General features: G+C 41.6%; 1 protein-coding gene across 12 annotated transcripts in view; it reads left to right on the forward strand.

Annotated features, from left to right (window-relative positions):
* Positions 1-14989, forward strand: part of LDB2 (LIM domain binding 2) — a 386211-nt gene that overhangs the window by 285948 nt on the left and 85274 nt on the right. Inside the window, exon 2 of one of the 12 annotated variants that reach the window (XM_058300621.1) lies at positions 12645-12745. The exons of the other annotated variants lie outside the window; for them this stretch is intronic. Within the exon in view, the coding sequence (XP_058156604.1) occupies positions 12736-12745 (10 nt within the window). The 5' untranslated portion in view covers positions 12645-12735. The remainder of the gene's footprint in view (positions 1-12644; positions 12746-14989) is intronic. 12 annotated transcript variants of the gene reach the window in all.

Genomic DNA, 14989 nt, shown 5'->3' on the forward strand with positions numbered 1-14989 from the left:
AATTCTTTGTTACATCCACAGTGATTTTACCTGAATGTTGCAGAGAAAATTAAGCACACTTGGATGTTACCTAAAAAACAAAACAACAACATAGAAATTTAAAGCCAGGGGAAAAACATCAATCCAGATCTGCTCCCGTCTTGATCAAACCCCTTACTGACGCCTCATTGTTGCAGGGTAAAAGCTGAACTCTATAACCCAAAACCTTGGTGTGAAGGTAGCTGAGAGCTATTCTTCTTGCTAGCTTGCCTTTAAACCCTAGACAATCTGAAGGCTCCATGGGTTTTCGATGTGGAGGACAAATTATACTCTAGCTAGTGCTGTAATTCTGAGCACTGATTCATCCTGGTGAGTTGTAATTTGTACTCATCTTGGCTTTTTTTCTTTAAGTGTGTATCCAGTTCATTTAAGTCATTGAATCAATAGTTATTTAATGCCTACCACATACCAGAAATTTAAGTTTTTAAATTTTCTTCTTTAGTTTTTCCCTTTAAATATAGAATCCAATTTGGTTTCTCCAGGTTTAAATAAGCACATGCTGTTGATTCTCCAACTGGTACATGGTTCACCCACCTAGAAAACCAAAGTGGTCTTCCCTGTTAAAAAGCAGGTTATATTGTTGTAGCCAATATACAAAATTGTAATTACTCACTGGCTGTATGCTCAAAAGGAAAGACTCATCAAAGAATGTGGTAGTAGCTTCCTTAAATAGATGCGGTACACACCTACCTAACAGCCATCATCCGCCACTTCAAAATATCTTCACTTGTAATGTTGAAGTATAGTTCTTAATCTAAGACAAAGCCCCACTATATAATTTTTAAAAACAACTTTCTAAATTTATTTATAAGTGTAATTGTTAGGAGAGTTCACAGTTGAACTTGTAACTGTGACCACTTGAGGCTGCAGTGATTTTTTTCTCCTCTCAGTACACAAATGGTCCCATATCAAGCAGAATTCATCCATCTGGTCATCCACTCTTCCAGCCTACCATCCAGTAATTATGCTTTATGCTAAGCTTTGTTCTAGACATTGGGACTAAGACTAAGGCAGAGTTCTTTCCCTCAGGGAGCTCTGAAGTCCCAGGTTCATCTGTCTTGAGTGTAGAATGTTGTATAGACACTCTGGCTTGAAATCTTCTATTGGTTACTGCTATAATCACTCTGGACACCAACATGGTGCTGTGTGCACAGTAGGTGTGTGAAATACATTGGTGGAACTTAATTGGGTTGAAATTTGTTTGCTCTCTGCCAACGATTTTTTGGTGAATTGAGATTCCAATAAATGACACTCCTTTTTCTATTTTTGTCTTTATTTTTTTAATATTACATTCAAAAAATATGAGTTCCCCATATAACCTCCACCTCCCTCACCCCACTCCTCCCCCCATAACAGCAATCTCCTCCATCATTATGAGACATTCATTGCATTTAGTGAATACATCTCTGAGTACCGCTGCACCTCATGGTCAGTGGTCCACATCATAGCCCACACTCTCCCACATTTCACCCAGTGGGCCATGGGAGGACATACAAGGTCCGGTAACTGTCCCTGCAGCACCACCCAGGACAACTCCAAGTCCCGAAAGCCCCCACATCTCATCTCTTCCTCCCATTCCCTACACCCAGCAGCCACCATGGCCGCTTTCTCCACACCAATGCCACATTTTCTTCGATTACTAATCACAATAGTTCATGGATAGAATATCAGTAAGTCCACTCTAATCCGTACTCTATTCCTCAATCCTGTGGACCTTGGAATGTGGAATGGTTGTGTCCACTCCACATCTATATCAAGAGGGGCCTTAGATTCCACATGGATGCTGGATACAATCCTCCTGCTTTCAGTTGTAGGCACTCTTGGCTCCATGGTGTGGTGGTTGACCTTCTTCAACTCCATGTTAGCTGAGTGGAATAAGTCCAATAAGCCAGAGTGTAGATGCTGAAGTCTGTTGAGGCTCAGGGCCTGGCTATCACATGGTCAGTCCAGAAATTCAGATCCCCCGGGTATATATTAAACCCCAGCACCAACTACAGTTCTGGTAAAAGTAACAGGAGAGGCTTGTGAACAAAGATCACATCTGAGTCCAGCTCCATCACGCAGAAACACAAACTCCAAAGTAGGGCCAACTGACATGGCACTGAACTCCATCTCCCATGACCATAGAACCTGTGGGTCTCTGTAGCCCTCAGAAGAACCAATACCCGGGGTTGACACTCCTTTTTAATCTTTAAATTCTGAACCAATTGAGAAATAAGATAAAGGAGATAGCAGATGAAGTAAGAGATGCCATGTATACTTCTGGTATAGTTATTGAAGAATTGGTTTATATGTACAGACAAATGGCTTTCTTAATGTTAAATCTAAGAACAAGTAGACTTAATCCACCAGTCACCAGCAATGCTTGATCACAATCACCCTATTGAAGGGGTCTTCACCTGGAGAAGCTGAGCAGATCACACATTCTGAGAAAGGGAAGAGGAAGGGGTTACACATGCCCAATCTCTCCTTCTAAACCTTAAACTTGCGCCTGAGATCTTATTGCTTATTTCTTGGCCCACCTTCCCCAGGTGAGTGAGAAAACAGAGAGGCAAGGAGTGCTGCCTTAATGGGGATCTCTCCACACGGAGGGACCCCCAAGAGTGGGGAGAAATCTTCCCCCGCGACACTCGTTTCTCTGCTCATTTGGAACACGCTCCTAACCTTTCCTGCCTGTGTCCTTCCTATTTGCCTGAACAGTTAGTCTAAGTCTTCTAATAAGGCCACCCATCAGAACCCACCTGATTTCTTTGGCCCGCACCTTACTCACAGGCTCATCTGTTTTCCTGCATCATATCTGCCTGATTTGGCTCCCGATCCCAGCCTTCCTGCTCAGTCCTGTCTCCCAGCTGCTAGAGACTCAGTGTGATGATTGAACATATTAATCATTTGGCAGCTATGGCTGTTACTGTTTTGAACATTGAAAAGGAGCGCAAGATAGACATGGCCCATTCCCTCACAGAACTTTTGGACAACCAGGGCCTAGAGGGATGCATCAGACAAGTATACTTCACCATCTTGATAATTATTCAGGCAGAGAAAGCAACACATTTGGTGCATGCAAGATCTTCCCTGCACTGGTTACAGATATTATAATATGCATTTAAAATTCTTTCCATGGTGTTTGAAGGGCTGATGAAATGATTATTCATAATGTTATTATCTGCTATCTTTTTTTTTTTCTTTTAAAATTTTCTCTACCATTAACTTCTCTGGTAAAAGAAAGACACAGATAAAACCTTTCCAAAGTTTTATGCAGCCAGAAAAAAAGAAATCAAAGATATCCACCAGCAGCTTGCGAAAACAAGAGGGAGTTCGGGGGTTATAAAACATATGCTTGACAACTGATATTATCCACTAGCGAGATATTGTTCATATCTCCACAGCCTGAAATTGCACGAATGATCACTCTGGTTATCAATTCATACATGCTCACAATGGCCTGGTGGTTCCGGGAATTACCTTCTTGGATTGCTTCAAATCCCTCTTCTCTGGCAAATTCATCATGTAAAGTCCTCACTATAATGAACCTTGGGTAAAGCTCAACATTCAATTGCATTTTAACTTGTTAAGTGGAGTGTGGGTAGTCTCAGAAATATAACAGTTTGGGAATGTTAGAAAGAGATTTCACCTTTCAAATCTGTTTCCCACAATTACCTCACCACATTTCCCCACTGCAGTCCCGGTAGTTTACAATGGAAGCATTTGTCCTCGAAGCAGAAATGCCACCAGGGGAGGTTCTGGTTTGGTGGCATTGGGTTCCTCTAATCAGGGTCTGTAGCCTCACTTAATCAGCAGGGTAAGCTTTGTGAAGTTTCTGGCAGCACAAAGGCAGCCAGCATGTTACCTGGTTGTCAGTAACAGTGAGAAGTAGAAGGTTTGGGGTTTCTTTTTCTGAGAATTCATCTAGTTCTCTTGGCAACTCACCAGAGAGTAAATCTGTGCAGACACTGGGATTGTACACAAATGCTGCGTTCCTGTCTATGCTGAACAGAGCAGGCTCCGTGGCCTATCAAACACCACTCCCTGTCACAGTCACTCAGTAATTACATGGGCTAGATAGACCGACAGACAGCAGACAGGGATCTACATGTATCGTGTGTCTGTGTACACACATACACACTCATACAGCTGTTCCTCATTATTGGTGGATTCCATGTTTGTAGAGTCACCTACTTTCTAAAAGTTTTTTGTAACTCCCAAATCAATACTTTCCGTGCCTTTGAGGTCACTCATGGACATAGACAAAGCAGTGAAAAATCTGAGCCCCCTGAGGTGCATTTCCTAGCTAAGTTCCAAACAGACCATGTCTTCTTGTTTCAGTGCGCGTACTGTGAATTAAGCGTCCTTTTCATGGTCCATTCAGTGCCACGTTTTTCACGTTTTTGTGCCTTTTGTTGGTGAGAGTTTGGTTTAAAATGGCACCCAAGCGTCGAGGTGAAGCGCTGTCTGGTGTTCCAAACCAAGAAGGCTGTGCTGTGCCTTACGAAGTGAATACGTTTGTTAAACAAGTTTAGCATGAGTTATAATGCTGCTGGCTGTGAGTTCAGTATTAATGAATCAACAGTATCTATTAAATGAGGTCTCTTTAAGCAGAAACACACATAAAATAAAGTTATATATCCATCAGTTGGCAAACATGCTGTGACCAGAGGCTCCTGGGAACCTAACCCTGAATTTTCCCCCAGAGCAAGGGTCCAGTATTTGATAACTCAGTGCTCATGGTGATTTTATAGAGCATAGGTACTACAGATAATGAGAATTGGCTGTGTGTATGAGAGAGAGAGGATGTTTAGGAGGGGCTCTTATTGCATCCTAGATGATCTGATAAACCCTGAGGATATGGATAGAACTGTGAAAGAGGCAGATCTGGTGTCTGTCCTCATGAAACCCACACATGAAGGGGACAGAGAGAACATAGTGTCTCTGAGAATGGTCTAGGGGCCCCTGCATCCAAGGCGCCTGGGATGCTTGTTAAAAATGCCAGAATCTGGCATCCCAGTTCTACTGGAACAGATGTTTTGGGGGTGAAGCTTGGGAACGTGTATCTTAGCAAGTCCAAGTTTGAGAGCCACTGTAACATGATCAGTACTGTACCAGAGAGGTATAGGTTGACAGAGAAGGCATCTTGGAGGAAATAGTTCCTACGCTGGGAGCTAAAGAAAGAAAAGGAGTTATCCAGGAAAATGAAGGAGGAAGAGTTAGAGTGTCTAGCAGATGGAAGCCAGAGAGATTTATGGGAGCTTTTTTGAAATCTAACCACCCTCAGTTATTAAAGGATCCCAACAAATAGATACCAGTTTAGTGATAGTGCTTCCAATGTAAGAGAAGAAAAGGTTTTCCTATAGATTTTGGAATCCCATTAAGCTAAATATGTTAGTTTTACTTCCTCTTCTGTGTCTACTTTTTTTTTTTTTTCCAGTGAAAACAACCCCATAGAAACCTTAATTGGTATTTAGGCATATGGCAGGATCTAGACCATGGACTCAGAAAATTCCATGTATAACTTCTAGGAACACTGAATCCCTGGTCTCATGCTGGCTCCTTGGTGGCTGCCACCAGTGAAATGGATGATTTCACATTTCCTGTACACACCAAGTATGGCCTGAGAGAGTGAAACTTCAAATACCTGCTCGCTGGCTGTCCATTTCTCCACTGGGTTTCACCCTCTTCTTAATGTTATGTTTGTTCAGGATCCAGCTTACCAGGTCAATTAAAGCCAGGAGGAGATGTCGACTTGATTTAGTAAAATTGGATTCTTTGTCTGCATTGGATTTGTATCCTTGGGCTGGGCTGTCATTTGAATTTTATGTTTTTGTCCTTATTTCTTCTGACCATCTTTTTTTTTCTGGGGAAGGTTTTCGGTGTTAGGCTGGCCCTATGTGTTTGCAAGGAAAGCGTTTGTTTCTACAAAGTGCCTGCCCCATCTGATCTCCATCATCTTTATGGTCTTGCAGTCTGTCACTGCAGCTCATGTCTGGCTGAGGTTTGTTATGTTTTGACAGGAATTTGTTATAAAGCTGGGGATCATGTCTCTGGCTTTGCCTTTCAAACTTCCTTCTTTACAGTAGCCATAAACCCATGTTACTAGAATGTTCCCTCTGATGAGGGGGTGAAATCATACTGTGAACAAAAGCCTTGGGAGAAGAGGGCAGAGAGATTGAGAGAGAACATTCTGAAATGATGTTATTCAGGCAGCAAGGTATATTCCATTGCAGATGATGAAAAAAATGCAGAGAGTTTCCAAAGATTTGAGAAAATAATAATAATAGTAGGAGATTACACAGCCCTGGTGGGTTTAATTTGCAGAGTCTTGGGCAAATTGGAAACTGCAGACTAGTGAATGAAGTTAGTCCCAGGTTTGCTAGAAAGAACAGGAACCGCGTGGCTCCAGACACTGCTGCCTCTGAATTCTCTAAGCCAGCCGTCTTGCAAGCTCGTTTATGAAAAAGCTTAGAATCACCTGGTTTTTCTGTGTAGAAGGTGGAATTTAGACAAAGTCTGTGTGCTCCTGATGTCATTTCTGCATTTCAGAAATCTTTGCTCTGTCCTTCAGAAAGAGTTATTGAGCCCTTGCCATGTATGCAAGGTCCTCAGTAAGCATCCGTAGCTGGTACCTTCTATGGAGTCTATGTTCTTTTACCTATTTCAAGGAATCCTCACAGTTATCTGGAAATAAAAGTCAGATTGTCTCCATGTAACTACAGTTGGCCACTTTGGTGCAAAATATATGTGTATTTAAACAGGGGGACTATGCAGGTAAAAAGACAAATGGACCCATTTGGATGACCTCGTTGCACTAAACCATGACTCTACATAGAAGTGGCCATGAGGGTCAATTTCTGTCTGATGTCACAGCCTGTGTTTCTTACACTTCCCCATCCTGATTTTCCTTTAGCCACTAGTGAGTCAGGGAAAGGAAGAAGGGCAGCACAGCTCCCTTTCCAGGAGGTCTGGGATTTCTGCTCAGAGCATGGAACTGTGGTTTGTATGGTCCAGAGACATAGCACAAGAGCCACCTCAGCTGCAGGGGGTTTCTTCAGCTCACAGTCTCACTGGGACTACAGCAAGCAGCAAGGCAGTGCGAGTCACTCACATCCACCCTGCTTTCTCGTCGTGGCCTTGTCTCCCTCATCTACAGCTTCTCTCACACTTGGGTGCCTGGGCTCGCTCTCCTTACCTCCCAACCCTAACCACCCTCTTTCCCCTGAACATGAAGTTAATCCTTCCCCCAGCACCTCTGCTTGGGAATGTGTCTGCCCTTCTTCCCTTCCTTCCATTTTCTCTCCATCTCTCTCCCTCTAGCATTTAGTCCTCCTGGGTGCCAGAGGTTTTCCATGTTATTTCACCTTCGTGGCAATCTAATAATGATAATGATAAAATCACCAAATAGCTAACGATTACCGATACTCTACTGGGAGCCAAGGCAAAGTCTGGACATTCAACAAGTATTTAAGTACCTACTATGTGCCCCATGTTGCTCTTGATTCTGAGAATAGAGCCAGGAGCAAAAAGGCACAGGCCCTCCCTTCCTGGGGAACTTGTATTCTCGTGAAAGGGGCAGACAATATACAAATAAAACATAATATAAGTAATGATGAATGTCGTGAAGAAAAATAAGGTAAGGGAATTGAGTTTGGCCTGGGATGAGACGCTTCAGGTTCCATTTCCAACATCCCTGGGAAATAGGTACTATTCTTGTGCCCATTTTGCAGCTGAGAAGTCTGAGGCCAGAGGGATTAAATATCCTGTCCAAGATCACACAGCTGCTACATGGCAGAGCTATGTTTTGAGTCCAGGCAGCATGGCTCCAGAGTCCATGTTCCTGAGCCCAAGGCCATTCCTGGGAGCTGGCCAGCTCTGGTGAGGCCTGGGAGAAAGAAGGTCAGAGGAGTCCCTGGACCTTCTTCCCAGTTCACAGGACCAGCTAAGAGGACAGAGATGGAGACAGAGAGGCCAGACCAACACGCATGCTGACGCAGCAGCCCTGCTCTGGTTCGTGTGGCCCAGGACTGGTGTGACGCTCCTCAGCTCCCCTCAGAAGGTCGAGCTTCCTTCCAGGCACTAAGGAGTGCACAGGGAGTCCAGAAACATCATTTCAGTTGGGCACCATTTGGGGGAGTGGAACCACAATCCCCTCATAGAATGAGTGTGGTGGCTTCAGGGAAGGAATTGCTGGAAAGTCAGGGAGAAAGGGGTCTTGTCGTTTAAGCCATTAGGGATGTTGGCAGGTGTGTGGGGACACAAGTAACTAGATGCCAAGGCTCAGGCCAAGCGGGGACTATCCCAGATCCCACAGAAGACCCAGAGGCTGCCTTCTCTCTCTTAAGTCCTCAGGTTGGCTGAAAACCTGCATACAAAATGTCAGAACCCACCAGCTGGCGCCCACACAGGTCTGTCCGACCTGGGTGGAGGCAGTTGGGCTGTTAAGCCCTGCTGCCGGGAAGTCTATGCAACGTTTAATTCGCTGTCAGAACGGTTGTTCACTCTTGTAGACACAATCGAGGGGTCAGAAGCACAGCCCCCGATGGATTTCTGTGGAATGTGAATCTGACCCTCTTTTACTGCTTCTCATTTCCAAGGACTTTGACTTCTCTGCAAAATGCCTCTGGAATGCTGACTTGGCATGCAAATGGAGTCTTTTTTTAAAAAGTGTGCTTTTGTTTATGGAGATTGGATGTTTATGGATTGTGTGCATAAATACAGTAAGAGAGAAGCCCATCAAAACTAAACCGTCTCAGATGGGGAGTTGTATTTACTTGCAAAACTCAAAACTAACTTCAGTCCCAAAATGAATCTTTTAAAATGATTAGTCCCTAATTCATAATTATCTGGGTGTCAAATGTGAAAATTCCAGATATGGGCCCATAAAACCTTACTTTCCTCTTCTTGCAGTTTGGGTTTTCAGGCCTTCAACTATACAAGTGGCCTCCCCTTTGCTTTAGAAACTTGTAAGCTCATTTAACAGGTTTGAGGTTGGCACACTGTCCAAATAGACATGCCAAGTCTGTGTCCATCCGTTTGCCAAACTTCTCTTAAGTAGCTATATATATCTTGAATGCGCTAGTGGTACTGAAATGAGCACGATATGTTCCCTCCCTTCAGTGCAGGCACTGAAGGAAATGCAGTAAAACTAATGATTGCTATACAGCAGGCTAAATTCCATAGTATGTGTATACCCCGGGTATTATGGGAGCCATAAGAGTGAACGTGCTTTCACTGCTCAGCAGTGTCAGGCTCTGTGCAAAGCACTTTCCTTGCATGATGTTATTAATACTTAGCTCACACCATTAGTTCCTATTTGATTCCCATTTAACATATGAAGAAACTGCAAGTGGCGCAGCCTGCATATGAATCCAGAACTTGCACTGCAGAGCTCAAGTTTATACCAACTTCAAGGGTACAGGAGAGAGAAGTGGAAAACTTGAAGGATAAGGGTGATGATCAGGCATGATCAGGGGGCGATCAGCAACATGATCCAGTAGCTGAAGCCTGAAGATGCCCAGGATTTAGGCTGAAGCAGAAGTGGGGCTGGGGCACACCGGGTGGAGGATGCTGTGCCAGCCAAGGTTTTGAGGAATGTGAGCGCATGGTAACAGGAAGCGGGTGAGATTAAGATGGAGTTAGGGATAGGGTGTTGGGGAGAGCCAGTTTAATGACTTTAATTCTACAAACCTTTCCTTTCACTGCAAAATCAACTTTAAAGTGTCATGCTTCATTATCTTCTGTTTTAGTGACCCTAGAAGGAACACCTTGTGTAACACCCGGCCCTGGAGGAGGGATCTCAGGAAAAGCTCAGCTTTAAGAGCCCGGCTTTATGCAAGTTTTCCCACCCTCCACAGAAAGGAAATTGTCTCTTTCACCACTCTTGGCATTGCGATCAGAGTGCTGATTCCTGGTTTAGATTAGGTTTGAAATCTCCCACATATGTCTGTTTCTCTGGTAACATTTCCCTAACCTAGTTGAATTGTGCTGATAGTAAAACTCAAAATGAATGACTTGAGGTGTCTCCATTGGTTTGGGTTTGGGAAGACCTAATAAATCATGTTGAAATAATTTCCTCAGCGTTCTTGAAGTTGGGCACCTTTAAAAAAATCAATGAGTGGAATTTTTCTCACACTTCTAATCTGGAGCAGTTCCTCTCTTTAGCCAAGTAAATGTGTTTTGAGAGAAAAACTCGAGAAAACTGCAAAGCACCTGGAAATGCCAAATACGGATGATTCACTTGGAGCGATAATCACGAGTTGGATGTCTCCAGTTAATTACTTAATTTCATCTTCTACATGTGGATACACCTTTAAGGACTTAAGGGCTGCAACTTAGTAAGGGACACACTTTGTAATCTAAATGGCAAAATATTTAAAATTTCATAGCAGTGAGCCTTGATGAAGTTGTGAGCAAAACAGGTACTATCAGGGCTGATGAGGGACTAAATTAGTAACAGCCTTTTGAAGGACAAGTTACTACTTGTCCCAGTAAATAAAATATGTATTTTCCCCTCTCAATATCATGTTGGAAAAAAACTGAAAAATAATTGGCCATCCTTCAACATAGGAATACCTAAATCACCTGTGAAGCAGCCATACTCTGGGATATGTGACTAAAATCAATGAATTAACCCTATACATGTTCACTTGGTTAGTGCTCAAAAATATATTATTGAGTGAAAAAAGACAAGTTCCATATAGATACATTCAGTAAGATAAATGTTATGTAAATAAAAACAAAACAAAAAAGTCACTCACATAAAATGATGTGTTTTTTATGGGAAGAGAGAGAATAGATAAATAGATAAATGGTAGAAAAACAGATAGATATAAATGTATAATAAAAATCTAGAGGGAAGTAGATGTAGCTCAAGTGATTGTGCTCCTGTCTACCATATGGGAGACCCTGGGTTCAATTCCCAGGACCTCCTTGTGAAGGCAAGCTGGCCCATTCCCTCAGAGGGCTGATGGCCTGCGCCTGCAGAAAACTGGTGCAGCAAGATGACACAGTAAAGGGAGACAAGCAGTCACACAAGAATGCACAGTGAATGTACACAGAGAGCAGACAGTGAGCAAGCAGCAAAGCGGCGGGGCGGGGGGAGGGCGATAAAGTTTTAGAAAAAAATCTAGGGATATACATAAAATATTGATAACAAAGGTGCCCTAGGGAAGACTGAAGACACTGAGATTGGTGGGTACAGAGTGGTCAAGGGAACTTTACATTTATTAGTAATTGTATTAGTTAACTCTAACTCTTTAAAGAAATAAATGTCAATATTTCAGTGGCTTAACATTTTAGAATATATTTTTCACTCCATAGTCCATATGGATCTTCCTGATATGAGGCAGCCCTCCTCCTAATAGAAATTCAGAGATTCAGGCTCATACTATCTGGGGCCTCCTCCACTCTTTAAGTCCGTGGAATCCCCTGCTGGGTCTTCAGCATCTGGCTGTCAGAGGTGGGGAAGAGTGAAAATCACACACACAATGATTTTCCTGGCCAGCTCTGGAAGTGGAAGTTCCCTTTTTGGTGTCTATTCCTTGAAAAAGAAAAGAAAAACCAATGTAATTGTCTATTGGTCATTGGCTACAGCTTTGTCACAAGTCAGCCCCCAACTGAAAGGGAGTTTGGGAAGTGAGGTCCAGCTCTGTGACTACTAGAGAAAGGAACCAGGACTGGTCAACAGCTTGAGAGTCTCTGCCCCAATAACATGGTAAATTTTTGCACGTGTATTACTCATGCAATTAAAAAGTTGGTAAAGTAGAATTCTGCACCGAAATAAACCAACACTGGTTGATTAAAAACAAGTGTTCTGCCCTACCATGGACCCTCTGATTGGGAGGTCTAACCACCACAAACCCCTCAGGCCATGCTGTTCTGAATACATTTTCAAATCCTTAACATCCAGCATTGTTTGGGCTTCTGTTTTAGGGCATAAAATCTAAGGACTGTAGTAGACACCTTTTAGAAGATGTTTTTAAAAGTAGGCACCTTTTAAAAGAAATCTTGCTTCAGAGCACCAAAGAGAAATTTTAAAGTAAACCTGAAGCAAGTCTAACTTCTTAGGCATTTTGGAATCTAACAGATGTGACTTCTCTTTTCAAAGTTCATTTCTCTTCCCAGGGCAAAAGCATCCTTTTCCCACGTGCTTGCTCGCTAATGCATATGAGGAAAAAGCTGATCCTCTTCTCTCCTTTGCCCTCTGATTCTCTTTTCCATCAACTTTGCTCCTGAGCTCCAGCATTACGCACCTTTCACAGGCAGCAGGGTTGGGCAGGAGCGGGAGAGGATGGGGACCGGAGACATTAAGGGTTTGCAGATCTGGAGCCTCTCTACCTTCTCAGTAACTGGATTGCAAATGGACACAACCTTTATCCTGCCTATGGAACAGAAGCTCATCCTCTTGAGCTGAAGTTCTCGAAAAGCAGAACTTCCCCTCTTAAGTGTGGAAATTTTGCAGTTCATTTTCAGTCCTGTTGTCAGCACAGTTCTCAAGAGTGTGTTCTTTCAAAAAAGAGTTTGTTCGTTGTTGTTTTTATTGGGTTTCTAAATGTTGTGTCTTAACCTATAATGCTTGGGTTCTTATGGGTGTTAATCGGCCACAATGTTACTTTTAGGTGGATGACTCCTACGGATCCAAACAAAATGGCGACTCATGGACCTCTACTCATTAGCTCAAAGTAGTCCCAGCTAAAGTTTTGTGGTTAAATGTTTAATGGTAAGAACTGAACGTGTATGGCATAATTTTCTATCTGTCTTCCTACTTGGTGGTTATAAACACAGACTTGACATAGTGGGGTTTTTTTTGTGTTTTTTGTTTTTTTAACTTGATAAAGGTCTTTATGAAACAGTTTTGGTCAAGATGCAGATACATGGCTTGATTGACATAGTGTTTTAAATGTCCAAATACTGAATGTACTAAACTGAAGGCAACTATTTCTAGGTAATTGAATTTCTGAAAGTGATATCCAGCCACACAGGTGTTTTATATATGTACTTATTTTCTCTTGTGTACTTTTCTGTATACAAATCTATAAATTTGTTCATTCTAATAAACTGGAATGACATAAAAAAACAAATATTCTACTTTGTTCTTCCCTAACTCCAGGTAACTACTCAGTTTTACTTCTGCAGCCACCAGATTCTTCTGTAAAATATAATCATAGATAACCTAATTGCATTTATTAAATAACTGTTAGTATTTTTTATTTTATTCTTTCCACATATGTGTCATTTGTAATCACTAATCAGTAGCTAATCAGTATTACCTTGAGTTGGGATCATTTCTACTTGAATCAGAGAAACACGGCTAAACATGTCTTTTTAAATGATTTTTTTGAAACATGGAACTAATTAGGAAGGCATTTTAAATCTTCAGAAACCCACTGGGTTTAGAAAAATGGTATTAGGAGCCGCCGGACTAAAGTTGGGGTCTTGTCAGGCTCTGTCATTCTAAAACAATACGTAGCCCAATGACTCTTACATAGATTGACTTCATGGATATTTGTCAAAGAAATGAATGAATGAGACTGCATTTATATGAAAAAAAGTATGTGTGTTTGTATATATATATGAGAGAACAAGGTTTATCCGAAGTATGCAAAAATTGTTTAATAATTAAAATTATATGAATAGTGTTTTAAAGGAAAATCAGGCAATCCCTTCACTAGGTCCTGAAAAGGTATCTGATCAAATTAAATATCCATCAGGATTTTAAAAAGAAAAAAAAGTAAAAACAAAGATCAGAAGAGAAATTTTTTTTTCTTGTCATAATATATCAAATCAACATATAGCACTTCTTTTAATCTTAGAGGCATTCTCTTTAAAAATCATGGAGAAAAATGAACAAACACTACCTCCATTCTTACTTAATTGTTCTGAAAGTTCTGTTCTAACCATTGCAATGAGGCCAAGAATAAATGATATAAATATATTGGAAAGAAGTAAGTGAACAAAATTATCAATACTTGGGAAGGATGGTGTTCTTTACCTAAAAAAAAAAAAATCTTCTGGAATCCTATTAAAATCAATAAGAGCATTTGAGTGCCAAATGGAAATATAGTGAAAAAATTACCTTAACAATTCAGTATAATTAAAATATTCAAGAATCATCTTAACAAAAAGTGTTAGGTATCTATGTATAGACAATTGCAGAATTCTTTGTAGATAGAAATAAAAACAAACAAATGGACGTACATTCCATGCTCCTGCACAGGAACACTGGGTATTTGAAAGATGTCAAGTATTTCTTAGTAAACTTAACTCAATTTTAATCAACCTTTCTCCTGAATTTTCTAATCTGACAAAATTATCTCAATTGTCATCTTGAAAAATAAATAGGAGAGAGTGATTATGAAAATGTTGACATAAAAGAGTAATACAGGGGGAAGAAATAATTCTACTAGTTATATACCACATTACAAAGTTATTATAATTAAAAGAAATAAGTACAGTCATAGGAGAGAGAGAGAAAGCTGTACATAATGGAGTGATTCATTCAGACAAGATCCTGTGATGTATACATATATAACATCTGTTCAAAGTGGCATCCCAAATCACAGGATATAAATGCATGCTAATACATGCTGTTATAGCAGCCTGGGCCACTGTCCTACAGTTTGCCCCCCTTTGCCTGACTGATGTCTGCTCGTTCTTTAGCTTAGATCTTTCTATGACACCTCACTCTTACCCCATTGACCCTGGACCACGTCCGCGAGGCATTGTTGTCTAGAGCATGGACTGAAGTCAGTAAAGGGTTCAGCACCATACCAAAGATGTTGGAAAGAGGTCAAGCCAAGAGGAGGTCTCCATGGCTGTGCCTTTCCCCTGAACAATGTTAATGCCTTTTCATTGCACTAAGAATAAAATGCAAGCCCTTTGCCATGGCCTATAAAGCTCCACAGATTCTGGTCCTGCCTCCTCTAACTGCATGTTCTGTCAGTCTCACTCTCCTTGATCATGC

This window comes from Dasypus novemcinctus, chromosome 1, assembly GCF_030445035.2.
Source record: "Dasypus novemcinctus isolate mDasNov1 chromosome 1, mDasNov1.1.hap2, whole genome shotgun sequence".
In the NCBI taxonomy this organism is placed as follows: domain Eukaryota; kingdom Metazoa; phylum Chordata; class Mammalia; order Cingulata; family Dasypodidae; genus Dasypus; species Dasypus novemcinctus.